Source organism: Carcharodon carcharias, chromosome 14, assembly GCF_017639515.1.
Source record: "Carcharodon carcharias isolate sCarCar2 chromosome 14, sCarCar2.pri, whole genome shotgun sequence".
Taxonomy (NCBI): Eukaryota; Metazoa; Chordata; class Chondrichthyes; order Lamniformes; family Lamnidae; genus Carcharodon; species Carcharodon carcharias.
The window spans coordinates 70,643,499-70,671,134 of NC_054480.1; the positions used below are offsets into that span (position 1 = coordinate 70,643,499).

The 27,636-nt window shown below is 44.3% G+C and overlaps 1 protein-coding gene across 3 annotated transcripts; it reads right to left on the minus strand.

Annotated features, from left to right (window-relative positions):
- Nucleotides 1-8,361: 8,361 nt before the first annotated feature.
- On the minus strand, nucleotides 8,362-12,231 carry LOC121286692 (nucleoside diphosphate-linked moiety X motif 19-like). 3 transcript variants are annotated; one of them, XM_041203666.1, is made up of 2 exons: nucleotides 12,037-12,231; nucleotides 8,362-9,609 (listed from the first exon to the last, which is right to left on the minus strand). In XM_041203666.1, the coding sequence occupies exon 2, from the start codon at nucleotides 9,602-9,604 to the stop codon at nucleotides 8,420-8,422; it is 1,185 nt and encodes a 394-aa protein (XP_041059600.1). In that variant the 5' UTR covers nucleotides 9,605-9,609; nucleotides 12,037-12,231; the 3' UTR covers nucleotides 8,362-8,419. The 3 variants fall into 3 exon arrangements, with proteins under 3 accessions (XP_041059600.1, XP_041059599.1, XP_041059601.1); XM_041203665.1 differs by having other exon boundaries at nucleotides 11,967-12,231; XM_041203667.1 differs by having other exon boundaries at nucleotides 11,963-12,231.
- Between the last annotated feature and the right edge of the window lie 15,405 nt (nucleotides 12,232-27,636).

Sequence of the window (27,636 nt, forward strand, 5' to 3'; positions counted from 1 at the left end):
GTGTCTCTTTTTTAACTGCCTGCATTCTAAGCTGGAACTCTCTCTCTCTTTTTCTCTTTCCTCCTTTTCTAACCTCACCATTTCTAATTGCTTTTCTTGTTTTCTTTCTCTCTCCTGCCTTTCTGCCTGTTCCTTTTGAAATGCTATTTCTTATTCTGCTGCCTCTAGTTCCATTTTTTTATTTGCAATTGGATTTGAGCCCATTCCAATGAACCACCCCTTGGAGAACTCGGTCTCTCAGGTATTCCTTCCAGTTTTAAATGTTGTGCCATCTCTTTGATTATCTCTGCTTTCCTAGCTTTAGCAGGCAATCCTACTCTTAATTTACTTGCCAATTGGATTAACCTGACTTTTGGGGTCCCTTGTAAAATCATCAGGGACATCTCTTCCACTTGCAGGAAATCTTTAGCAGTTTTCAGTGTCATCTTATTTTTGATAGTACAATCCTGGTGTTTCTTTTTAGCTTTTATTACTTACTATATCTACACACAAATTGTCATTGTCTTTTGTTCCAAAATATCCTGGATAAGCCCCCAGACTTCGTCACGACTCAATGGGGATAGTGCGCAGTAATACCAAGCCCCAGTGTTCCCCGAGCTGCGACAAATGTGAAAAGTTTGACCAAACCACCAGGTTGCCCCGATTCTACCTAACTGTTTAATATAGGTTAACAGAATATGAGCACCAGGTTTGTAAACTTAATAAGTAAATATACAATATATAAATATTCGAGTCATACGGACTCGAAACTTTAACAGTGTTCCTCTCCGCAGATGCTGTCAGACCTGAGTTTTTCCAGGTATTTTTATTTTTAATAAGTGAATAACTGTTTATTGAACAAATTGTCTTTAACTAGTGGCAAAAGAAAGAAATATAAACTAACTTCCACCACTATAACTTAAAACTCTACCCCCTTCTTAAATCCCCATACATGCACACACACATGACACATAAGACACACAAAACATGGATTTTAAGGGTGAGATAAAACAGTTCAATAGCACCAATTCCAAAGACAGGATTAGATGGGTTGATTTTGATCGATGTCTTCCAAATTCCTTTCAGTTCTTGTTGATGACATGAGGTGGTCTTCCAGCACTTTCAGTATTTAGTTCACTGGTTGAGAACTTGCTTTTCAATGTCTCTAAGAGTGATTTTCCCCTTTTTCTGAGAGTTTCCTCAGAGAGAGAGAAAGCAGATTATAGAGAAATGAGGAAGAAAAAAACAGCTAGCCATTATTGTGGAATTATTGGAATCTTCCAGAGCTGGAACGGCAGCTGGTGACACTGTGGAGCATCCGCGAGTCTGAGAGCATCGTGGATAGTACGTTTAGAGAGGTGGTCACACTGCAGATGAAGGGACTTGAGGAAGGAAGGGAATGGGTGACCACCAGGCAGTCCAAGAGAAACAGGCAAGTAGTTCAGGAGTCCCCTGGGGTCCGGCTTGCAAATCGGTATTCCATTTTGGAGGCTGATGAGGGCGCTGGTTCCTCCAGGGAGTGCAGATAGGGCCAAGCTTCTGGCACCACAAGCAGCCTGTCTGTATAGGAGGGGAGGAAGAGCAATAGTAATAGGGGATTCTATAGTCAGGGGAACAGATAGGCACTGTGGCCATCAAGATGACTCCAGGATGGTGTGTTGCCTCCCTGGTGCCAGGGTCCGGGATGTCACTGAACAGCTGCAGGACATCCTGAAGGGAAGGGTGATAGGGCAGGTGTCATGGTACATGTTGGTACCAATAACATAGGTAGAAAGAGGGATGAGGTCTTGCATCAAGAATTCAGAGAGTTAGGCAGTAGACTAAAAAGCAAGACCTCTCGGGTTGTAATCTCTGGATTACTCCTAGTGCCACTTGCTAGCGAGCTCAGAAATAGAACAGTAGTGCAGTTGAATACGTGGCTTAAGAGTTAGTGCAGGAGGGAAGGATTTAGATTCCTGGATCACTGGGACCGTTTCTGGGGAAGGTGGGGCCTGTACGGTCTACATCTGAACCAGGGCGAGACTAACATCCTTGTGGGCGGGTCTGCTAGTGCTGTTGGGAGCAGTTTAAACTAATTCGGCAGGGGGAGGGGACACAGAATGTTAGCAGAATAGGGACACATCATCATACAGTAAAACAGTCAAGTCAGAGGGAGTACGGCTGTTTTAAGTTTCAAGGGAGCAAGGCAAGGCTAGATGGCCTCTACTTTAATGCCAGAAGTATTACAGATAAAATGGATGAGTTAAGGAATTGTGATGTAGTAGCCATCACTGAGACATGGTTGAGGGAGGGGCAGGATTGGCAGCTCAACATTCCTGGATATAGAATCTTCAGGCAAGACAGGGGAGAGAGTAAAAGAGGAGGAGGCATTGCATTATTAGTTAAGGAGTCAGTTACTGCAGTAAGGAGAGATGATATCTTGGAGGGGGCATCGAATGAAGCTTTGTGGGTACAACTTAGGAATAAAAAAGGGGCAGCCACATTGTTAGGTATTTATTATAGACCCCCAGATAGTCAATGGGAAATTGAGGAGCAAATATGTGCACAATTTGCGGAGGTGTGTAAAAATAATAATAGGGTAATTGTATTAGGTGATTTCAACTTTCCCAACATTAATTGGGATAGACATAGTGTTAAGGGCTTGGATGGAGTGGATTTCTTGAAATGTGTACAGAAGAACTTTTTAGATCAGTATGTAGAAGGATGGCGCAATGCTGGACCTAATTCTGGGGAATGAAGTCGGACGGATGGCTGAGGTGGTGGTGGGGGAGCATTTTAGTGATAGCGGCCACAACATGATACAGTTTAAGTTTGTTAGGGACAAAGAAATAGACAGGTTGCAAAAAAATGTTTTGGATTGGGGGAGAGTGGATTTTAGCAAAATAAGGCAGGATCTGGTCAAGGTAGACTGGGAACAGCTTCTTGTGGGGAAATCTACAGAGGAGCAGTGGGGGGGGCATTCAAAAAGGAAATGGGGAGGGTACAGGCTCAACATGTTCCCTCTAGGGTAATAGGAAGGAGTAACATGCCCAAAGAACCATGGATGACCAGAGATATTCAGGTTACGATGAGAAGGAAAAGAGAGGCTTTTAGCAGGTACAAGGGAAGCAAATCAGCGGAGGCATTAGTGCAGTACAGCAAGTGCAGGGTGGAGCTTAAGAAAGCAATTAGGAGAGCACAGAGGGGATATGAGAAAGCTCTGGCTGGTAAAAGTAGGGAAAATCCCAAGATATTCTATAAGTATGTCAATGGGAAGAGGATAACCAGGGAAAGAGTAGGGCCCAGAAGGGACCAAGGGGGCAATCTATCGATGGAGCCAGAGGACAAAGAGTGTTGAATGAATACTTCACATCCGTCTTCACCCAAATGAGGATGAAGGTATTGAACTCAGGGAGAGAGACTACGAGGTTCTTGAGCAAATTGATATAGGGAGTGACAGGGTATCGGAGGTGTTGGCAGGCTTAAAAGTGGACAAATCTCCAGGTCCAGATGATTTGTGTCCCAGACTGCTGAGGGAGGCAAGGGAGGAGATCGCAGGGGATCTGACCCAAATTTTTAATTCCTCTCTGGCCACGGGGGAGTGCCAGAGGACTAGAGAACAGCTAATGTGGTTCAACTATTTAAGAAAGGTTGTAGAGATAAGCCAGGGAACTACAGGCCAGTGAGTCTCAAATCAGTGGTAGGGAAAGGATTGGAGAAAATTCTGAAGGAGAGAATCTATCTCCTCTTGCAGAGGCAAGGTTTGATCAGGGATAGTCAGCATGGCTTTGTCAGAGGGAGGTCATGCCTAACAAATTTGACTGAATTTTTTGAGGAGGTGACCAGGTGTGTAGATGAGGGTAGTGTAGTTGATATAGTTTATATGGATTTCAGCAAATCCTTTGACAAGGTCCCACAAGGCAGACTTATAAAGAAGGCAAATGCACATGGGATACAAAGTAGTTTGATAAGGTGGATTCAAAATTGGCTTAGTTGTAGGAGACAGAGGGTGATGACAGATGGATGCTTTAGTGACTGGAAGCCAGTGTCCAGTGGCATACCACATGGATCTGTGCTTGGTCCCCTATTATTTGTCATTTATATAAATGACATTGATGACCATGTGGAGGGGTGGGATTAGTAAGTTTGCTGATGACACAAAGATTGGCCGGGTGGTTAACAGTGAGGTTGAGTGTCCTGGGCCACAGGAAGATATAGACGGGGTGGTCAAATGGGCAGATAAGTGGCAGATGGAATTTAACCCTGAAAAGTGTGAGGTGATACACTTTGTAAGGAATAATTTGACAAGGAAGTATTCAATGAATGGCATGACACTGGGAAGTTCTGAGGAAGAAAGGGACCTTGGCGTGTGTGTCCGTAGATCCCTGAAGGCGGAGGGGCATGTTAGTGGGGTGATGAAAAAGGCATATGGGACACTTGCCTTTATCAATTGAGGCATAGATTACAAAAGTAGGGAGGTCATGTTGGAGTTGTATAGAACCTTGGTGAGGCCACAGCTGGAGTACTGTGTGCAGTTCTGGTTGCCACATTATAGGCAGGATGTGATTGCACTGGAGGGGGTGCAGAGGAGATTCACCAGGATGTTGCCTGGGATGAAACATTTAAGCTATGATGAGAGGTTAGATAGACTTGGGTTGTTTTCGTTGGAGCAGAGAAGACTGAGGGGCGACCTGATCGAGGTGTACATGATTATGAGGGGCAAGGGCACGGTGGATAGGGGGCAGCTGTTCCCCTTAGTTGAAGGGTCAGTCACAAGGGGACATAAGTTCTTGGTGAGGGGCAGGTGGTTTAGGGGGGATGTGAGGAAAAACTTTTTTACCCAGAGGGTGGTGACAGTCTGGAATGCACTGCCTGGGAGGGTGGTGGAAGTGGGTTGCCTCACATCCTTTAAAAAGTACTTGGATTAGCACTTGGCACATCACAACAGTCAAGGCTATGGGCCAAATGCTGTTAATGGGATTAGGTAGGTAGGTCAGGTGTTAGTGCAGACATGATGAGCCGAAGGGCCTCTTCTGCACTGTGTGATTCTGTGATTCCACACACAGGTGAAAGAGGTCTTAGGGCTTGTTCCTTTCAGGTTAGGAGCTATTCTGTTCTTCACACAAACCCTGGTCAGGAGCCAATTAAAATGCTGTTGTCAGGCAGCTCCCTTGGTCCAGGATTCCTTTCTGGCACTATCCTGTCTTTCATGGCACACTCTGTCCCAGGATTGCAATACTGTATATATCTCTCATCCTGCTCCAGTGGACATATCCTTCAAACTGCAGCCATCGCAATTCCAATCCACATTCCAACAGAAAACAAAGAGATATGTTCTTTGCAACAGTCCAGCAGAAATAAAAGGATGGTTCCTCACAATGTAGCTTCCAATACATGCTTATGCGCCACCCTGCGAGCCTGACTGACAATCTTAACTTGCTTGTCAGCGTAATTCTTAGCACACTGAGGATTATTTAGCAAACGTTGTCCAATCACGGAATCATATCTAATGTTGGACTCTGTGTTTTGGGTTTTGCAAGAAAGGGCTGGTTACGTACCTTGCTCATTGCAAAAAGCAGAAGGAACGTGCTGTTTGATATGATCCGCCAGGCTTTGGGATGTATGGCCTACATACCAGGCATCACACTGGCACTGAAATTCATAAAGCACATTACCCATTTGTGTGATAGGCAGAATGTCTTTTTGCCTTGACAGCAGCATCTTGTTAGTGGCGAATACCACTTGTGTTGTTGTACAGTAGCAGCGTAAAACAGTTAGCTTCACCTGTTGCTCAAGTTTTGAGAGACCTTGCCCTTCCAGGGTAATCTGAGGTAGACTGGGCACTTTTCAGGGCCAAAAATGATGGCCTTAGGCCCGTTCATGAATTTGCTCAATACACAGTGTGAAATGATCTGATCAGGGTAGCCATTATCCCACAGGATGTCTTTGATGCACCCTATTTCAGCATCAAGCTTGCATGGTCAGCAAATGGCTCGGGCCCTATTTATGAGGTTGCTGATAAGGCCAATCTCGTTTCATGTGGAGCTGTAAGAATCTCAACATGTATATTGACCAGTGACGGTAGGCTTATGTAGACCATAGTAGAGAACCCCAGCAGATTTCTCAACTAGTACATCAAGGTAAGGTTCATTTGACTGTTCCATTTCAATGGTGAATTTGAGTGCAGCATGTAGCCCATTAAGACATGTAAGAGAATTATTACATGCAGCTGAAGATTTAAATATAGCAAATGTATTATCACCCACATATCGCAAACATGCAAGGGCTAGGAGGTTAGGTGTCATTCCATTAAAGGTACATTTCTCATGGAATCCAACAAACATATTTGTGGGAGCTGGGCCTGGAGGGCATCCCATGGCAACATCATTTATTTATAAGCTGCATATATTAATGCATAGGGCCTTGTTCTTTGCAGACAGAAAAAACATGTACACATATTGTGCCTGTTTCAGCTAAACAAAATAAGTAATAGCCATTCGCTGAGTCAAGCTGCTTGGTTTCAATTTCAAACAATACTTGGCAGTCAACTATCAGTGACTATCAACTGGTGCATTCTCCATGGCAGCGCCTTTACCAGAGTCCACTTGCCAACCAATCAGCACTTTGTTTTCAGACAGTATAAACTGTTGTTCTCTTGACGTTTGGTATTCTTGCGAATTGTCCTGTTGAGCGCAAGACAAAAAGCTTTGACAAAAAATTCTTTTTTTCAGCAACATTCAAGTTCTGTACTACCAAACGACAACCTGACATCAGTCATACACCTTTTTCTGTTTAGGCTTACTCTCCAAATCTTTTGTCATCCATGGAGCTCTGGCTTTGGTTTCGTTATCATTCTCCCATATGGGAATGTATCTCAACTGTACCCAAAAATCTGCTCTTTAAAGGCAGCTCATTATTCCAATGACATGTTTTGTCCACCAATCTTTCATTCCAGTTTACCTGGGATAGTTCCGTTCCCACCACACTGAAATTGGTCCTTGTCCAATTAAGTATTTTTACTCTAGATTGTTCCTTGCCCCTTTCTGCAGCTAATTTAAACCTTATGATTCTGTGATCTTTGTTCCTTACATTTTCCCCTACCGACACTTGACTCACCTCATTCCCAAGAACCAGCAACACCCCCTTTGCAAAATGCTGATCAAGAAACTTCTCCTGAACACAGTGAAAAACTCTCCTCCCTTTACACTACTGCTATCCCAGGATAATTCAAGTTCCCCAATATCAATACTCTGGAGTTCTTAAACTTCTCTGTAATTGCCTTGCAAATTTGCTGCTCTATACTTTACCCACTTGTCGATGGCCTATAGAATACACCTAGTAGTGTAATGGCGCCCCTATTGTTTCTTAACTCTTAACCAAATAAAGGCTGTCCTTGACCTGTCCAAGATATCCTCTCTCCAGCACTGTAATATTTTCCTTAATCAATACTGCCATCGCTCCTCCTTTCTTTCCTATCTTTTCTGAACACCCTGGATCCATCTGATTCCCATGTGGCTACCTGTACTTGCAGCTCACCAACATTATTTATCATGTTTTATGCATTTGCATGTATGCACCTTAAACTTTGACCTCTCAGTCTGACTTCACCTAAATCATATTATTTCTCCCTCTAGTGCCTTCCAGTCCTCTGTGCTTGTTGCTTCTCCTTTCTAATGCAACATCCTGGTTACCTTAAATAAAAGCAAACTATTGCGGGTGCTGGAAATCTGTATTAAAAACAGAAAATACTGGAAAAACTCAGATCTGGCAGCATCTTTAGACAGAAAAACAGAGTTAACATTTCCGGTGCATATGTCTCTTGTCATGACTCATACGAACTGGAAACGTAATCTGTTTCTCTCGCCACAGATGCTGCTAGACTTGCTGAGTTTTTCCAGCATTTTCTGCTTTTAATCCTGGTTACCTTTCCCTGTTAAGTTAGTTTAAACTCCCCCCAATATCACTAGCAAACTTCCCCACAAGAATATACCAAATGACAGATGAACGTGTGAAAGGAGAGATGATGCAAGAGGGAGGCCTTTAGATTCCTGGTACACTGGGACCAATTTTGGAGATATGACATGTAATAGTCAAACAAATTGCACCTCAACAGGGCCCTAATTATTACACCTTATCCTTCCCCGTTACTGCCTCCTGATACCTGTGAGTATCCTTTGTTTAATGTTCCTCTGCCCATTTGATATTCTGAGGAAGTTTGTTGCTTCTCTGGATGTTCCATATTTCACATACTCCCCTGAGTTGCTTGAATGTTCTGGCAAGATTAATAGCTGCAAATTTGTGGAACCGCTGTAACTTGGCCTTGTCAAGTGTGCATTTTGTTTTTGATATTGTTACCTTCATGGTTCCATTTGAAGAAAATATTCAAAAAATAAACACTGACAATTTTCAAGAACACTCATACTTTTTTCAGACAGAATTTTTTGAATACTAATCAAACAATTCACAAATTACTGTTGAATTGCATGTTCATCGTTAGTGGGTGGACATGTTTATACTGGGGCTCAATATTCACATAAAGAGTAAAATATCGATCTCTCCATTCTATTCGGTGCAGTCTGGTAACCTCCAGCCGCAATTGTTCCAGAGTTTTCGAGGAATTGATGTTTATCTCCTTTTCCCCAGTGTAATCTGGATCCTCTGGATAAAGTTCATCCCCAGGATATAGAAATGCATAGCCATCAGAAGCAACCAGGTGAATTGGAAACCATTGCTCACAACCTTCCAGTGCACGATCTTGACTGAACTGCTGCAGATCTTGGAAACAGGGTATTTGGCAGAGTCTGCTCAGCTCATACCACTGAGGGGGAGGAACAATGAATTTCCCCAAATTAAAGCCCTGAATAAAATCAAGAGGGGACATCCAGTTGTATTGGACAGTTTCATAACCATCATGCAGTGTGAAAGGAATCTCTTGCAAACAACAGATGAAGAACACAGTATCAAACCTCTTTCCCCCCAAAAAAGTGGGGGTCAACCAATTACTCCACTCCTTCAATGCCCAGATATTTGGTATACAGTTCAGCTCTCTGCAGAGACTTATAAAGTTTTCTGCATTTTTCTGCACAAGTAGCCTCCATTTCGCAAGTTCCTTTTGATCGTACTGTGTAAGTGTAATCGCCCCTTGCCCTTTCAAACATTTACCTGGGGCTTTTGGCTTCACAAGTAGAATCCCTGATTCTTCAAACGTTTCCCTAATGGCACAAATACGGAAAGCTACCTCTCCAGGGATTTCAGATCCTAACCTTCCCCTGTCCATTGCAAGGATTGGTGGTCTTTTGGCAGTTTGCCTGACTGTACCTAGTTCAAAGTTGGGTGGCTTGCAAAATGGCTGGAACATCTGGATCCACTCATTGGAAAAATCAGACGGGCTGATTGTACCTCCTGGGAACACCTGAGCGTGAGGCATGAAGCTGCTTTTTGCACTCCGCTGCAACATAAGCACGGTATAATCGAACACAACCGTCTCCAACCATGACTGAGTCACATTTCTCGCTCGTTTAGGCACCAAAAGTGGAGGTCGACAGGTCTGTGTACTGGTGGCATTTTTATTCACAAAGCAATTTCGGACAGCAGAAGCCAAGATCACAGTAGCTGCTTCCTTCCAACATTTTAAGTCCCTATTCATCTTTTCTGCAAGAAAGAATAACCTATTAATTTATTATTTGTTGTTGCTGGAACTGTAGAGCTGGTAAAGATCATCAGCAACCACACTGACCCACTGCTGGATCCAGCAACGCCACTGCCCCCCTGCTGGAACCAGCAACCCCACTGCCCCCCTGCTGGAACCAGCAACCCCACTGCCCCCCTGCTGGAACCAGCAACCCCACTGACCCCCTGCTGGAACCAGCAACCCCACTGACCCCCTGCTGGAACCAGCAACCCCACTGACCCCCTGCTGGAACCAGCAACCCCACTGCCCCCCTGCTGGAACCAGCAACCCCACTGCCCCCCTGCTGGAACCAGCAACCCCACTGCCCCCCTGCTGGAACCAGCAACCCCACTGCCCCCCTGCTGGAACCAGCAACCCCACTGCCCCCCTGCTGGAACCAGCAACCCCACTGCCCCCCTGCTGGAACCAGCAACCCCACTGCCCCCCTGCTGGAACCAGCAACCCCACTGACCCCCTGCTGGAACCAGCAACCCCACTGCCCCCCTGCTGGAACCAGCAACCCCACTGCCCCCCTGCTGGAACCAGCAACCCCACTGACCCCCTGCTGGAACCAGCAACCCCACTGACCCCCTGCTGGAACCAGCAACCCCACTGACCCCCTGCTGGAACCAGCAACCCCACTGACCCCCTGCTGGAACCAGCAACCCCACTGACCCCCTGCTGGAACCAGCAACCCCACTGACCCCCTGCTGGAACCAGCAACCCCACTGACCCCCTGCTGGAACCAGCAACCCCACTGACCCCCTGCTGGAACCAGCAACCCCACTGACCCCCTGCTGGAACCAGCAACCCCACTGACCCCCTGCTGGAACCAGCAACCCCACTGACCCCCTGCTGGAACCAGCAACCCCACTGACCCCCTGCTGGAACCAGCAACCCCACTGACCCCCTGCTGGAACCAGCAACCCCACTGACCCCCTGCTGGAACCAGCAACCCCACTGACCCCCTGCTGGAACCAGCAACCCCACTGACCCCCTGCTGGAACCAGCAACCCCACTGACCCCCTGCTGGAACCAGCAACCCCACTGACCCCCTGCTGGAACCAGCAACCCCACTGACCCCCTGCTGGAACCAGCAACCCCACTGACCCCCTGCTGGAACCAGCAACCCCACTGACCCCCTGCTGGAACCAGCAACCCCACTGACCCCCTGCTGGAACCAGCAACCCCACTGACCCCCTGCTGGAACCAGCAACCCCACTGACCCCCTGCTGGAACCAGCAACCCCACTGACCCCCTGCTGGAACCAGCAACCCCACTGACCCCCTGCTGGAACCAGCAACCCCACTGACCCCCTGCTGGAACCAGCAACCCCACTGACCCCCTGCTGAATCCAGCAACCCCAGTACTTTCTTATGGTGGGGGCTCAAAACTTCCCCACAGACTTTGCAAAAAGATTTATGAAAAGCTTTTGGAAAGTGGCCATCATTAAGCATAAGTGAGCACCCACCGTTCTTACGAAAAGTAAGTTCCCCTCATCTATTCTGCATAATCCAGCAAAGTTGACTCTGCAAGGTTCTCATGAATGTAATCCCAACCAAAATACAGTCATGCTCCATAGAAATTCAATCACTGTGGTCAGGATTTTAACTCCTAGGAGGACAATTAGGTAGTGCTGCAGGTAAATTGAGGGCAGCAAATTAATTCTATTAATTTTCCATCATGTTTCTGTCTTAACCTGCCCTTTTGAGGTCAATGGGAATCCAATTGCAGTTTTAGTTAGAGGCCCGAGGAGGGGAGTAATGATGGCTTTCCAATTAAAGGCAAAGCTACCAAAACCACGTCAAAGGCCAGAAGAGGCTCAGGTAAATAAGTTTTAAACAAATGCTGTTTCTGTGTGGGTCAGGAGCAGCAGGGCTCCTCCAGGCCTCTGGAGAAAGCCTTCTGTCCCTTGCTCCAGATTTATCCCAAACACATCCAGATTCTCCCCAACCTCCCTCACCCAGTCAACCCTCCAAATATGCGCCTCCTCTCCCTCACTCCCACCTGGATTCTCCCCTCAAACCATCCTTCAAACCTACAACCACCTCCCCACCCCTCAACCCACCCTTCCTCAACTCACTCACCCCTTCACTCCCGCCTGCTCAAATCTCCTTCCTCAACCCCCCCATCCCTCCTCAACTGACTGCCAAGGGCCATACCTACAGCTGCAGCCTCTTACCACCACTTCTCTGTTGTTGCCCGCCGACCAGGTTAGGGTAAAGCTCTTTATGCAATTGAAACCGTGGCTGGTAAGATGAACCAGGCTTCTGGGTTCACAGGCACTATATCCACCCTTCCCTGCTGTAAACGTGGTGTAATGTTGGAAAATACCTACAACTGAAGTTATGGTGGGCCCGTGACTTGAAATTGAGTTTAACTCCTTGTCGTCTTGTTACAGGACTTACTGTCGAGGCTGTTTCGATCTGTCGGTTTTTTTTTTATCAGTTTCCTAAGCCGACAACTTCGGTTCACAAGCTGTGTCACTATCAGGTAAAAGATGCAGCATATTAATCTGAGCGAAACAGAGCTCCTTGTTTTAGAACGAAAGGGGAAACAGACAAAAACAAAAAAAAACTCAAACGACAACCAATAAAAAGAATAAGAACAGCCCATCTCTGAGCAGGCTTATTACACACTCCCAACATTACTCCATCTATGGGTCAGAGTGAGTACCGAGAATGACGAGTTGCAATTTGCATGAGCACAGGACCATTATGGTATTTCCTACCATCAAATCAAAATGGGATTCTCCGTCTTTCACTTTCCGTTTTGTTCCTATAAAAATCCATGCAAACATAATTGCATCCATATAGCGCCCTTAAGGTAGAAAAACAGAGACGCATGGACATAAAGAAAACCAGGCATATTATCAAGGGTGGGTTTCGAGAAGAGTCTCAAAGGAGAGGGGGGTGGGATGGTGGGGACGCAGAGGGGTATAGGGAATGAATGTCAAAGTGTGAAGCATAAACAACTGAAAGCTCAGCTGTCAAGCGATGGGTGATGGGATGGGGTCATGTACAAATGGCCGGAATCAGAGGGACAGAGTGGAGGTTGTGTAGGGCCATAGGAGGTCACTGATAAAAGGAGCAGCAAAGTCATTGAGGAATTCAATGACATGGACTCGAAGCGTTAACTCTGTTTCTCTCTCCACAGATACTGCCAGACCCGCTGAGTTTTTCCAGCATTTTCTCTTTTATTTCAGCTTTCCAGCATCCGCAGCATTTTGCTTTTATTTTGGTGAGAATTTTAAATTTGACTTGTTAGGGAACCGGCAGCTACTCTCAGCAAGAATAACAAGGAAAAGATTTGAGATTGAATACTGTCAGCAGTTTTTGGGAGTGGTGTACTGTAATCACATGGTAGGACAGGATATCAAAGAAGATATAGTGGGACACAAACAAAAATACCTGGAAAAACTCAGCAGGTCTGTCAGCACCTGCGGAGAGGAATACCGTTAACGTTTCGAGTCTTTATGACTCTTCACCAGTCATACTGACTCGAAATGTTAACTGTATTCCTCTCCGCAGATGCTGTCAGACCTGCTGAGTTTTTCCAGGTATTTTTATTTTTGTTTCGGATTTCCAGCATCCGCAGTTTTTTGCTTTAAAGATATAGTGGGAGCTTGTCAGAAAGGTACAGTGATTATCATGGGGGATTTTAATCTACATATAAACTGGAATAATCAGATGGGCAAAGGTAGCATAGATGACAAATTCATTGAATGTTTTCAGGATAATTTCTCAGCTCAGCACATTCTGGAGCCAACCAGGAAGCAGGGTATACTAGACCTGGTATTGTGCAATGAGATAGGATTAATTAATGACCTCATTGTGATGGCACCCCTAGGTAGCAGTGATCATAATATGATTGAATTTTACATTCAGTTTGAGGGTCAGGAGAGTGGGTTTAAGACTAGTAGTTTAAACTTAAATAAGGGTAATTATGAGAGCATGAAAGCAGAGCTAGCGAAAGTGAACTGGCAATTTAGGTTAAGAGATGCAGCGACAGATATTTAAGGGGATATTTCAGAATACACAAAATAGATACATTCCACTGAGAAAGAAAAATTCCAAGGGGAGGACCCACCATCTAGGGTTAACTAAAAAGTTAAAGATAGTATCAAACTTAAAGAAAAAGTATATAATTGCGCAAAGATGGATGGCAGGTCAGAAAATTGGACAGCATATAAAAAACAGCAAAGAATGACTAAAAGATTGATAAGGAGGGAAAATTAGAGTACAAGAGAAAGCTGGCTAGAAATATAAAGACAGATAGTAAGAGTTTCTATAGTTATATAAAATAGAAAAGAATTTTAAAAAAGTGAGCGTTGGTCCTATAGAGAGTGAGTGTGGGGAGTTAATAATGGAAAATAAGGAGATGGCAGATGAATTGAATAGGTACTTGAATAGGTATTAACTATAGAGGATACAAATAACATCCCAGAAATGGCTGTAGGTCAGGAATTGGAAGTTATGGGCCATTTAGCTAACATCTGTCATAGGAAAAATGTAAGAAGCTATTATTAAAGATGTTATGACAGGGCACTTAGATAAATTCAAGATAATCAACACAGATTTGTGAAAGGGAAATCATGTTTAACCAATTTAGTCGTTTAGTAGTACAGAACTTGAGTATTGCTCAAAAAAGAGACATGCCTAAGCTTTTTGTCTTGCACTCATCAGGACACTCAGAAGAATACTAATACAAGTGGGAAAACAATTTATATTGTATGTGAAGAGAGTGCTGATTGGTTGGCAAGTGGCATTGCCACGGAGGAAGCACCACTGATGGTGACTGATCGTTAACTGCCAGGTATTGTTCGAAATTTAAACCAGGCAGCTTGACCCTGATTGGTTAAGGCATTGCCTTGAGGTATGAGTCGGCGAATAGCTGTCACTTATTTTGTTTAGCTGAAACAAGTGCAATGTTCTAGCATGTTCATGCAGACAGAAAGAACATTTACATACATTGTGCCCGTTTCAGCTAAACAAAATAAGTGACAACCATTTGCTGACTCATTCCTCAGGGCAATGCCTTGACCAATCAGGGTCAAGCTGCCAGGTTTAAATTTCAAACAATGCCTGGCAGTTAACTATCAATCACCATCAGTGGTGTTTTTTTCATGGCAACACCACTTGCCAACCAATCAGCACTCTCTTCACATACAATATAAATTGTTGTCTTCTCCCTTATATTGGTATCATTTGTTGGCCAGGGGCTGCAGCTGAACTGCTGACACAGGCAAAAGCAACTTTTGCCCTGAAGTAACCTGAGTCAAATCACTGGCCTGAGCTGGCTGGAACCGGTTTGAAGTAGCTGAGTTTCTTGGAAAACAAAGGGATTGTGATAAGACACGTCCTTATTTAGGAAAGGAGTAACGAGGTAATGCTACCTAAGTTCTTGGGACAGAGCCAATGAGAAGATGCCACAGACTAGGCAAGCAAGCCTAAACCAACAGGAGAGAGACAGCACAGCTTGAAGAGATAATATTCAGTATAAGAGTGAAGAATTTTGGGCGCGGAGCCAATGAAAACTCCGGAGACCAACCACTGCAGAAGCGGAAGAACCTACATCAGCAACGTAGAGACGACATCGAAAGAGAGAGAGAACGGAACACCTGGCCAGCGTCAGCTCTCCTTTTCAGGTATTAGCTTTCGTTTTCTGTGACCACTCAGGGAGTGTCAGAGAAACCTAGTGGCTGTGCGTTTAAATCCTAGTTTGGGTATAAGACTGTATAACCTGCTGCAAACTGCATGTCTATATCTAACCAAACATATAAGCTATATGTATATGATCTAACAACATGAATAAAGCAAATTTAGAGTTGAGAGAATTGACTCTTCTCTTTGTACTAAGCCAATAACCATAAACGGTGACTTCCGGCAACATATCTAGCGTCCCTGGGTGGGATCGAAGATAAATCTCTCCGTTAAGTCAGCAGGAGACTCGAGCTGAACCGAGTTGGCAAAGTACACATAGAACAGGAGTTTGGGTTAACTCATAGCTGTTAACATAAGATGACGAATCAAAGGGAATTTCCAAGCCCTGGGGACTTGGATTGTTTTGACTGGAAGGCACTCCTCCAAAAATACGTAATAGGGAAGTGGCTGCAAAACGGGGAGTATGCGGGTCACATTAGTGACACGGTAAAACCCGCCGGGGAGGCCCTTTGGAGAATTGCGCAAAGATATCAGATAAGAAATTTAAAAAGGTACAGAAGTCTGTAGCGATCGGATGTTTATTTGAGGAATGGGTAGAATGCCAACTGTAGGCTAAGAGGGAGAGAGACAGACTAGAGGAAGAGAATAAAAAACTGTGAGGAGACAGCCTACCTTAGTGAGAAGGTAACTGATTTAAAGGGACAGAGAAGTGCGGATTGAATGCACATGAACCAATATCAGTTACAGTACGAAAAATTAGCTAATGAAAAGAGTAAGAGAGAGGGAGAAGCCCAAGCAGCTAAAGCTGAGGTGGAGGGATGGAAACAACAATGTAGTGATTTAAAAACTGTCATGAATGTGATTCACAGAGCAGCTCAGGAAAAGAGGAGCAGTATCGGTGATCACACAAAGTGTCAGAAACTGATAGTGAGGCTGCAAGATCAGCTAGCCGCACGGAGGGGCGTACTGTGTTTTCACATCCGGAAGAGGTGAAGAAAACGGTCAAGGGGATATAGATTGGGATGATTTAGCAGACGGGGTGGATAAATACAGCAGCGGTGACGGGGAATCTCCACCAGAGGACCCACCGCCGGCATATATTCCAGAGCCGGAAAAACCGTCTGCCCCGGTGGCCCTCCTTGTAACCACTAGAGCATAAGCGGGGGCAGATGGCCAGGGGCCAGCCGGCCCAAATATGACATATTCCACCTCACTTGGGTGAATTGAGGGATATTGCGAAAAATATTGGGAAGTGTGCGCCCGGGGATGATCCTAGGGAGTTGTTCCTAGCGATCAGGCAACAGAGGGAGGTACACAGCTTAGACGATGCGGAGGAAAGAAAATTAATTCTAATGTGCCTACACCCACATATACACTCCGCCCATTCGAAGGCACAAAAACTTGGTAGAGGCACAAATGAGTCCTTAAAGAACCAGGTATTATCTAGTCATGGGCGATAACAGAGGGGACCAAGTGGAGGCGCTGATGAAATGCTGTCAAAGAAAAGGTGAACACCCCACTGCATTTTCGGCTCACACTTGGGCGGTGTTTCAAGGGGTCTATGGCACAGGCCTAGATAGGGATAATTTATAGCTGGAGGTTAGGAACCGATGGCTGAGAACGCTAGTGTCGCATGGCACTGAGGAGTCGAGGAAGGCATTACATCAGTTTGATCCCACTGATGACACACATACAGAGCACTGGATAATTAGGAAGATGGTTAGAGTATGGGAAAGGGAAACACCAAAACTATCCAAGGCATCCGGGGACAGAACAACGCCTGTTAAGAATCAGGCGACAACCTGGAGAAGTTGAGGGAGGGGACCTACTCAGAGGGAACCCCCTGCAGCTTATCAGACAGTGGGAAGAGGTAGAGGAAGAAGAAACTTCTCGGGAACAGGGAGAACGCAAGGCAAGGGGTCCAAATGCTATAACTGTGGCCAAGAGGGAATGCAGATCGAGGGGGAAACCAGAGCCTACCCGTGGAAGGGCTGAATAGACCAAGTCCTCAGTGTTATATTTTAGAAATATCACCAAGTTCCGGGTTGTGCCCCGAACTGACGGTCTCAGGCCTCTCTGTTATGGGTGTGTGATATGCGGTGGGATGACACAGGGAGACCCCCAGTGAATGATAGGGTTGGAGGCTGCCCTATTATATTCCTTTGGGACACAGGGGGATCCCGCACCATCATTAACACCACTCAGATCAATGATGTAGATTGGAAAATTCAAAACAAAATTATTCTAAGCGGATTCACGGGGCATTCACAAGTAGGATATGTGAGTGTACCATTGGAAGTCGGTGTGGGAGACATAGCAATAGAGCATTCAGTGGTCCTTATCAAATTACCCAGAGAACAAGAACATATATTAGGGAGCGACTATATGGCCAAAGTGGGACTCTGCTTTGACCCTGTTAATTGTATGATTTGGCAAATGCCTTTGGACATAGGCAGTATAAAATACACACTCATCCTGGTGGGGGAATATCAGGATAGGATATACACGATCGGGGAAATGTGGATAGAACTAGGAGAAATGAGTGACGATCGTGAAGTACAACAAATTATCGCACAAAACTCAATAGTATTTTCCTGACATAAACATGATTGTGGGAAAATGACCGGGAGTGTGTGCGTACAAGGTCCAGACCCCAAACCACAAAACCAGTACAGTTTCCCAAAACAAGCAGAAGAAGAGATAGGGAAGATGCAGCAAGGGATATTAAGATCAATAGCTTCTACTAACAACGCGCCTATTTGGCCGGTGAGGAAACCCGACGGTAGCTGGCGACTAACGATAGACTACAGAGAATTAAATAAAGTCACCCCGTTAACAGCCCCTACTGTAGCAACCAGCCCAGAGAGAGTAGTTCGTAAAAAGGAGGATGCGCAGTGGTTTACGGTTTTTGGTCTATTCCACTGGAGAATTCGCGTTTACTTTCCAAGGACAGCAATATACATGGACTACCCTGCCGCAGGGATTTCACAATTCCCCGCCCATATTTCACCAAAGGCTGAGGGAAGGGTTAAAAGGATTCTCGAGGCCTGAATGTCTAGTGCAGTATGTAGACGACTTACTCCTACAAACTAAAACCAGAAAGGAACATTATCAACTGCTAAGTAAATTCCTGCAGTTGTTACATGACTTGGGATTAAAGATTAACCCTAAAAAAGCGCAGATCATGAAACAAAAAGTTACTTACTTGGGAATGATTCTGACACTGGGCAAGAGGGACATTGACAAGCGAAGGAAAGAGACGGTTGGCAGATTCCCTGTTCCGCGGGATGTAAAAGAGTTAAGGTCCTTCTTAGGCTTGGTGGGATATTGCAGGGACCACATTGATGGATTTGCCACAAAAGCGGCCCCGCTGATGGAATTATTAAAAAAGAATGTGGCCTGGGAGTGGAAAACAGAACCTACATAGTGGAACTAAACCCACTTACAATATTAACAGAACAGAATACAGCTACTGTTAGAAGGATTAAGGATGGTGCAGTTAGCCAAAATAGAATCACTAGACGGGCATATAACTGAAATATAACTGAGGGCATCCTGGCCAAGTTTGCAGATGATACAAAGATAGGTGGAGGGACAGGTAGTATTGAGGAGGCGGGGAGGCTGCAGAAGGATTTGGACAGGTTAGGAGAATGGGCAAAGAAGTGGCAGATGGAATACAACGTGGGCAAGTGTGAGGTCATGCAATTTGGTAGGAAGAATAGAAGCATAGACTATTTTCTAAATGGGGAGAGAATTCAGAAATCTGGAGTGCAAAGGGACTTGGGAGTCCTAGTCCAGGATTCTCTTAAGGTTAACTTGCAGGTTGAGTCGATAGTTAGGAAGGCAAATGAAATGTTGGCATTTATTTTAAGAGGACTAGAATATAAAAGCAGGGATGTGCTGCTGAGGCTTTATAAGGCTCTGGTCAGGCCACATTTAGAATGTTGTGAGCAATTTTGGGCCCCGTATCTCAGGAAGGATGTTCTGGCCCTGGAGAGGGTACAGAGGAGGTTCATGAGAACGATCCCAGGAATGAAAGGCTTAACATATGAGGGACGTTTGAGGACTCTGGGTCTATACTCAATGGAGTTTAGAAGGATGAGGGGGGATCTGATTGAAACTTACAGAATACTGAAAGGCCTGGATAGAGTGCACGTGGGGAAGATGTTTCCATTAGTAGGAGAGACTAGGACCCAAGAGCACAGCCTCAGAGTAAAGACCTTTTAGAACAGAATTGAGGAGAAACTTGTTTAGCCAGAGAGTGGTGAATCTATGGAATTCATTGCCACAGAAGGCTGTGGAGGCCAGGTCATTGAGTGTATTTAAGACTGAGATACATAGGTTCTTGATTGGTAAGGGGATCAAAGGTTATGGGAAGAATGGGGTTGAGAAACTTATCAGCCATGACTAAATGGTGGAGCAGACTCGATGGGCCGAATGGCCTAATTTCTGCTCCTATGTCTTATGGTCTTACGTTCATGTAACCGTAAAGGGGGTAAAAACCACCACTATGTTAGCAGACAACTTAGTTTATCGGGGAGGAAAACATGAGTGTCAATTGATGATAGCAAAAGACCCCAAGGGCCCATTTGTACCAAAGAAAAAGGGAGGGAATAAGATGGGGCCTGAAAGCAGAAAAACAAAGGAAACAGGAAAGGAAGAACCCTATTTTAAAATTTTTGTGGATGGCTTTTCATCAGTACAGGAAGGGGAAAGGAGAACTGGCTGTGGGATATACATGGTGGATGAACACAGACAGGAAAGATATAGTGCGGCTTTGAAATTACCTAAAACCATGAGTGCGCAGGCAGCAGAACTAGCAGCCATCGCATATGTGGTTGGCCACCCGGAATACTTTCCACCTAGATCAGTCATATACTCTGATAGCATGTATGTCTGTAATAGCCTCACAGAACATTTGTCCCTATGGGAAGCGAGAGGATTTTTATCAGCGGATGGAAGGCCCCTTCCTTTAGCCTCACTGTTACGGTACATCTTTGAAGAAGCACAGGGGAAAGGATTTGGGGTCACAAAAGTGAAAGCTCATTCAAAACTATCTCCTGAAGGGAACAGGAAAGCTGATGAACTAGCCAAACGAGGTGCTGTAAGTGGACAGGAATGGCAGCCACTGATTGGGGAAATCGGGAGCAGAACGAGAAGCAGGTCAAAGTAATGGATTTAATGGAGGAGCAAAGGAAAGACAGAGAATTGAAAAAACTAATAGAAGGAGCAGAGTCAGACACATACAAAGGGCACAAGGGGGCCTATATTCAAGACAGGGTGGTTTTATGTGAAGGAAAATTTGTGGTGCCAGATGGGGGACAAAACCAAATTATCCACTGGTACCATGACTTATGGGGACATAAAGGGATGGAGAGTACCCTGGATCAGATAAAGGAGGTGTGCTGGTGGCCCAGAATGAGTGGAACACTATGTCAAGAATTGTTTGATCTGTGCACAACACAACCCCGATAGAAATGTTAAGAAAGGGGGCCTCCGACATACTAGACCAGTAGAAGGGCCTTGGACTAATTTACAGATAGACTACGTAGGACCCCTTCCTCCCACTCCAGGAGAATTCAAGTACATTCTAGTAATAGTGGATACCTTCACTAAATGGGTGGAAGCTTTTCCGACCAGAACAAACACAGCCAAGATTACTGCTAAAATTCTATTAGAAAAGGTGTTTACCCATTGGGGTTTACCTCGAAGCATAGAATCGGATCAGGGAACACATTTTACAGCCCAAGTAATGCAAGATGTTATGACCCTTTTTGGGGTCAGACAGAGATTCCACATACCCTAAAGACCACAGCCTGGTGGAATTGTGGAAAGAATGAATTGGACATTGAAAAACATGATAGCCAAAATGGTGCAGCAGCACAAGACAACCTGGCAGGTCGTTCTGCCCTATGTGCTGATGATAATCAGGAATACTGTGGCTTCATCAACAGGCTACACTCCTTATAGACTCATGACAGGAAGGGACATGAGGGGAAGGGAGGGGTTGGTAGGTTTGGATTTGTCCGAACCCGAGGTAGACCACATTATATCAGAAAAATGGGTACAACAGCTAGTAGAAACAGTAAAAGAAGCAAATTATGTAGCCGGTCACTGACAGGGAAAGAAGAAACAGCAAAGCAAAGCTTATTTCGATGCAAAAGCCAGCCCGATAGAGTTGAGCCCCGGACAAAGAGTAATGATTAGAATACACCAGCCCACCTCATTCTTGAGTCCAAAGTTTGCTGGCCCCTATGAGATAGTAGATAAAGCTAGCCCATCTGTATACAAGATACTAACAACACCAGATAACAGTGGCTGGTATCACATTAATCAGCTAAAGTTAGTGGGAGAAAAACAAGATAATCACCATTGGCATGTGCTGCTTGATGCTAACAATGTTCCGAATCCCGAAGGTCAGGGAGATCAAGAATATGACCAGCTACAGATCAAAGAGGTGATTGAAAACAAATTTGATACTGTCCGTTCACATGCAAAGGCGAATCCAGGGAAAAAAACAAAAGAAAAATAAAACAAAGAGGGGAATAAGTGGGTTAGAAAAAACGGATGGATAGAATCTGAAACAAATTGGGAACAGGATATGGATGGTCTGGTTCAGTATATGGAGAGACTGGACTTAAAATAGTACTCAAAAGAAACTGTAAATAAGAACAGAAATTACACTTGTTCATTACAGGTCCAGCCTAAAATGAAGGGGATAATGCATTTTGTTGCTATCAGATTGACCATCATCAGAACTGCGGTTGAACCTGCCTCGGAGCCCTCACAACATATGAACGTGCCTGAAGCAATGTCGACGGCGGAGGGATATCCCGAGACCTGGAACAACTTTGCTCTGCAGAATAAGACAGTCCAAACCAACAAAGGGAAAAGAGAGGACTTAAATTTGTATTATACGGGAATGGATGGGTTAACCTGCGCGGGAAATACTTTGGGTATACCGGAGGGAGCGGGAGTACAGTTTTCATGCAACAAAGTTCAAGGGGTGACATTATCGGTAATCCCAGAGGAAAAAAATCATTAGTCAATATTTGTGGGTCCATTTATTGAGTGAACATCGGGGACCGACGGTCGAGGTAAAATTATGGTCCATTGGGACCACACCTATGTGAATATTGACTGGGGTAGCGACTCATACCAGAGATGTCCATTCCACCTGTTAACAGCCAGTCCTTTTGTCAATACGCCCTTGTGGGACAAACATATTACATAGCCACAGCGGCTATGAACTATAACAAAGGATGGAAACAGTGCCCTCTGGAAGGACACTATGTGGCCATTAACAGTGTGACCATAGACCTGGTTATTGGTGGATGGTAATAAATGAAAACCTCACAGTCCAATGTACCGATATAGACCAAGATCTGCGGAAATATGTTCCTACCGAACTACCACCCATTCCGCACCCGACTGCAGATTGGACGCAAATAGCGGAGGAAGCCAATGAGATAATTCATCAATGGATTAAACATACTAAAATAATTAGAACTCATGCTTATAAAGCAGAGGAACTGCTACGGGACCCCGGAGTCTGGGATAAGTTTTGGAATTGGGGATCTAATGTCAAATACATCCATGGGTCATGATTTTATCACATGCTGCTGTAGTTGTGATCATATGTGCATTAATACTTGTCATATTCAATATGTATCAGCTTAGAAGGTGGAAAATTGAAATTTTGCACTGATTGAATGTTAGTGCTATAATGAAACAGAAGAAATTATTATCAGTATAAGGACACTGTGCGAAGTATATTTTATATACGCTTCTCTTTTATATTTTTTATATAACCATATGATATCGCAGATGTAACAAGCCCATTGGGGGACAATGACAACTTCAGGAGTGGCACACAGAAAGGGAGAATAATGATCCTAAGATAAGTAGCTTTGGATCAAAAGGGGGGAGATGTTGGCCAGGGGCTGCAGCCGAACTGCTGACACAAGCAAAAGCAACTTTTGCCCTGAAGTAACCTGAGTCCAGTCACTGGCCTGAGCTGGCTGGAACTGGTTTGAAGGAGCTGAGTTTCTTGGAAAACAAAGGGATTGTGATAAGACACAAGTCCTTATTTAGGAAAGGAGTGATGAGGTAATGTTACCTAAGTTCTTGGGACAGAGCCAATGAGAAGATGCCACAGACTAGGCAAGCAAGCCTAAACCAACAGGAGAGAGACAGCACAGCTTGAAGAGATAAGATTCCGTATAAGAGTGGAGAATTTCGGGCGTGGAGCCAGTGAAAACTCCGGAGACCAACCATCGCAGAAGCGGAAGAACCTACGTCATCAACGTAGAGGCAACATCTAAAGAGAAAGAGAACGGAATGCCTGGCCAGCGTCAGCTCTCCTTTTCGGGTATTAGCTTTTATATCCTGTGACCACTTAGGGAGTGTCAGAGAAACCTAGTGGGTGTGCGTTTAGATCCTAATTTGGGTATATGACTGTATAACCTGGTGCAAACAGCATGTTTATGTCTAACCAGACGTATAAGCTATATGTATATGATCTAACAACGTGAATAAAGCGAATATAGAGTTAAGAGAGAATTGACTCTTCTCTTCTTTGTACTAAGCCAATAACCGTTAGTGGTGACCTCCGGCAACACCTTGCAAGTTTCCTGAATGTAAAATGAAAAGCTTAGACATGTCTCTTTTTTCAGCAATATTTAACCAATTTATTGGAGTCTTTTGAAGATGTAACTGGTGATGTGGATAAAGGGGATCTGGTGGACGTAGTGTACTTAGATTTTCAGAAGGCATTTGATAAATTGCCTCATCAAAGTTTAATGCGGAAAATAAAAGCTCATAGTGTTGGGGCTAACATATTGGCATGGATAGAAGATTGGTTAGTTAACAGGAAACAGACAGTAGGCATATATGGGTCATTTTCTGGTTGGCAGGATGTGACAAGTGGTGTGCCACAGAGATCAGTGCTGCGGCCTCAACTCTTCACAATTTATATAAATGATTTGGATGAAGGGACCGATGATATTGTTGCTAAATTTGCTGATGACACAACAATAGGTAGGAAAGTAAGTTGTGAAGAGAATGTAATTAGACTATAAAAGGATATAAATAGGTTAGGTGAGTGGGCAAAGAAATAGAAAATGGAGTGTAATGTGGGAAAATGTGAGGTTGTCCATTTTGGCAGGACGCATAAAAAAGAAGCATATTATCTAAATGGTAAGAGATTGCAGAGCTCTGAGATGCAGAGGGATTTGGGTTTCCTAGTGCATGAATCCCAAAAGGTTAGTGTGCAGGTGCAGCAAGTAATTAGCAAAGCTAATAGAATGTTATTGTTTATTGCAAGCAGAATTGAATACAAGAGCAGGGAGATTATGCAGTTATGTAGGGCATTGGTGAGACCACACTTGGAATACTGTGTACAATATTGGTCTCCTTATTTAAGGAAAGATGTAAATGCATTGGAAGCAGTTCAAAGTTTACTAGATTAATACCTGGAATAGGCGGATTTTCTTATAAGGGAAGGCTGGACAGCTAGGCTTATATGCATGGGAATTTAGAAGAGTAAGATTGAAACATATAAGATCCTGAGGGGACTTGACAGGGTGGATATGGAAGGGATGTTTCCTCTTGTGGGATAGTCTAGAACCACGGGCCACTGTTTAAAAATAAGGGATTGCCCATTTAAGACAGAGATGAGGAAAAAGTTTTCCTCTCAGGGGGTTGTGTGACATTGGAATTTGGCAGTCTTTGAATATCTTTAAGGCAGAGGTAGATAGATTCTTGATAAGCAAGGAGGTGAAAGGTTATCCAGGGTAAGCAGGAATGTGAAGCTGAGGTTAAAATGAGATCAGCCATGATCTTATTCAATGGCAGAGCAGGTTTGAGGGGCTAAGTAGCTGAATCCTGTTCCTAATTCATATGTTTGTATGTTGATGAGCTGAAGTTTACAGAAAGTGGAGGATGGGAGATCCAGCAGAACATTGGAGCAATCCAAACCAGACATGCCAAAGGCACAGATGATGGTTTGGAGAAGATGGCCTGAGGTAGAGGCAAAGGCAGGTGTTGTTACAAAGGCAGAAGTAGGCGATCTTCACACAACGACACTCATCATGGGACCAATGAGCCAATAGGACATTTTAGACAAAGTTAATTGGCAATTTCAGTGAGGGATCCCACGATGAAAAGTGATCAACATATGGTAAAAATTCAAATTGGATTTACATACTGAAATAACATACTGAAGTTTGAAACTGGTGTCTTAAACTTAAGTAAAACCAATTACGTTAGTATGAGGAATGAGTTGGCTGAAGTAGAATAGATTTGAAAGGAAGTTAGATGAAGGTTTTTTTTTTAATTCATTCATGATATGTGGGCATCGCTGGCTAGACCAGCATTTATTGCCCATCCCTAATAGCCCTTGAGAAGGTGGTGATGAGCTGCCTTCTTGAACCACTGCAGCCCACGAGACAAACATCAACTGCAGCTGGAGGATCATCAACTCGGTGAAAGACGCTCTTTGGTCTGTCCGAAACTTGTTGGTTTTCCAGTGCAAAGAGTTGTTCCCGACCGAGTGTAGCAGACTAGCACTTTCCAAGGTACAGGACTACGTGCTGAGGGACACAGTTAAGCTTGGGGCAGCCGCCGCAAAGGTGCAATGGGGAAGGGTCGCTGCCTAAGACCTTTCTGCCACAGTGCACCGGGGGGCTGGGAACTGTAAAGAGCCCCTCAGTCTGTACAGATTAAAATGTATGTCTGCCAATGATTGAAATATTCATTGTTTTTTCTGATACACCTTGTGTTTCAGTTTGTAAAAGTTGAACCTGTTTGTATTTTTGTAATGGTGATTTAAAATGTTCGAAATGTTTTTGAAGATTTATGAATAAAGTATACTTTTGCAAAAAAAAAACCACTGCAGCCCATGTGGTATAAGTACACCCACAGTGCTGTTAGAGACAGAGTTCCAGGCTTTTGACCCAGCGACAGTAATGGAACGGAAAAATAGTTCCAAATCAGGACAGTATGTGGCTTGGAGGGGAACTTCCAGGTGGTGGTGTTCCAATTCATCTGTCGCACTTGTCCTTTTTGATGGTAGTGGTCATGGGTTTGGAAGGTGCTGTCTAAGGAGCTTTGGTGAGTTCCTGGACTGCATCTTATAGATGGTACCCACTACTGCCACCATGCATCAATGATGGAGGGAGTGAATGTTTGTGGATGGGGTGCCAATAAAGCGGGCTGCTTTGTCCTGGATAGTGTCAAAATCCTTTAGTGTTGTTGCAGCTGCATTCATCCAAGCAAGTGGAGGGTATTCCATCACACTCCTGACTTGTGCCTTGTAAATGATGGACAGGCTTTGGGGAGTCAGGAGGTGGGTTACTCACCACACGATTCCTAGCCTCTGACCTGCTCTTGCAGCCGCAGTATTTATATGGCTAGTCCAGTTCAGCTTCTGTTCAATGGTAACCCCCAGGATGCTGATAGTGGGGGATTCAGCAATAATAATACAATTGAATGTCAAGGGGCGACGGCTAGCTTCCCTCTTGTTGGAGATGGTCAGTGCTTGACACTTGTGGGCACGAATGTTACTTGCCACTTGTTAACCCAAGCCTGGATATTGTCCAAATGTTGCTGCATTTGGACATGAACTGCTTCACGGTATGACGGTAGATAAGCAACAGCAAACATTTAAAGAAACATTTCATAGTTCTCAACAAATTTACATTCCATTGGGGAAATAAAAACTCCATGGGAAAAGTGATCCAACCATGGCTAAGGAGGTTAATGATAATATTAGATTAAAACAGGCTTGTGATGTTGCCAAGCAGTGTAATAAGTCAAAAAATTGGGAGAATCTGGAAACCATCAATGCATGACTAAAAACTTGTTATCAAGAGAGAAAATAGAATATGAGAGCAAATTGGCAAGAAACAGATTGATAGAGCTTCTTTGAACGTGGAAAATGGAAAAGAGTAGTGAAAGTAAATGAGAATTCTCCTGGGACAAGAGAAATTATAATGCAGAATACGCAAATGACACGATGTTAGACAAATACTTTCTATCTGTATTTGCAGCAGAAGACAAAAACATACCTGAAATAAGGGGGAACCAAGAGCCTAATGAGCATAAGAAGCTGAAAGTAATTAATATTAGTAAAGAAAAAAGTACTGGCAAAATTAATGGACTATTTAGGGCTTTAAACTATATGGGGGGGGGGGAGGGTTATAGAAAGGGGATACATAGGCTTACAAAGCAAAAGGGTATGGCAGCCTTGCAGGGCAGCTATTTAGATAATGATACTCAGAGTGTGACAGAAAGGGACGGAGGGTATAAACATTAAAAAAAAACAGCAAATAGGTTCAAAGGGGG

Coding starts and splice junctions, on each gene's coding strand:
- LOC121286692 (XM_041203666.1), bottom strand. CDS start 9,604: ATGAATAGGGACTTAAAATGTTGGAAGGAAGCAGCTACTGTGATCTTG.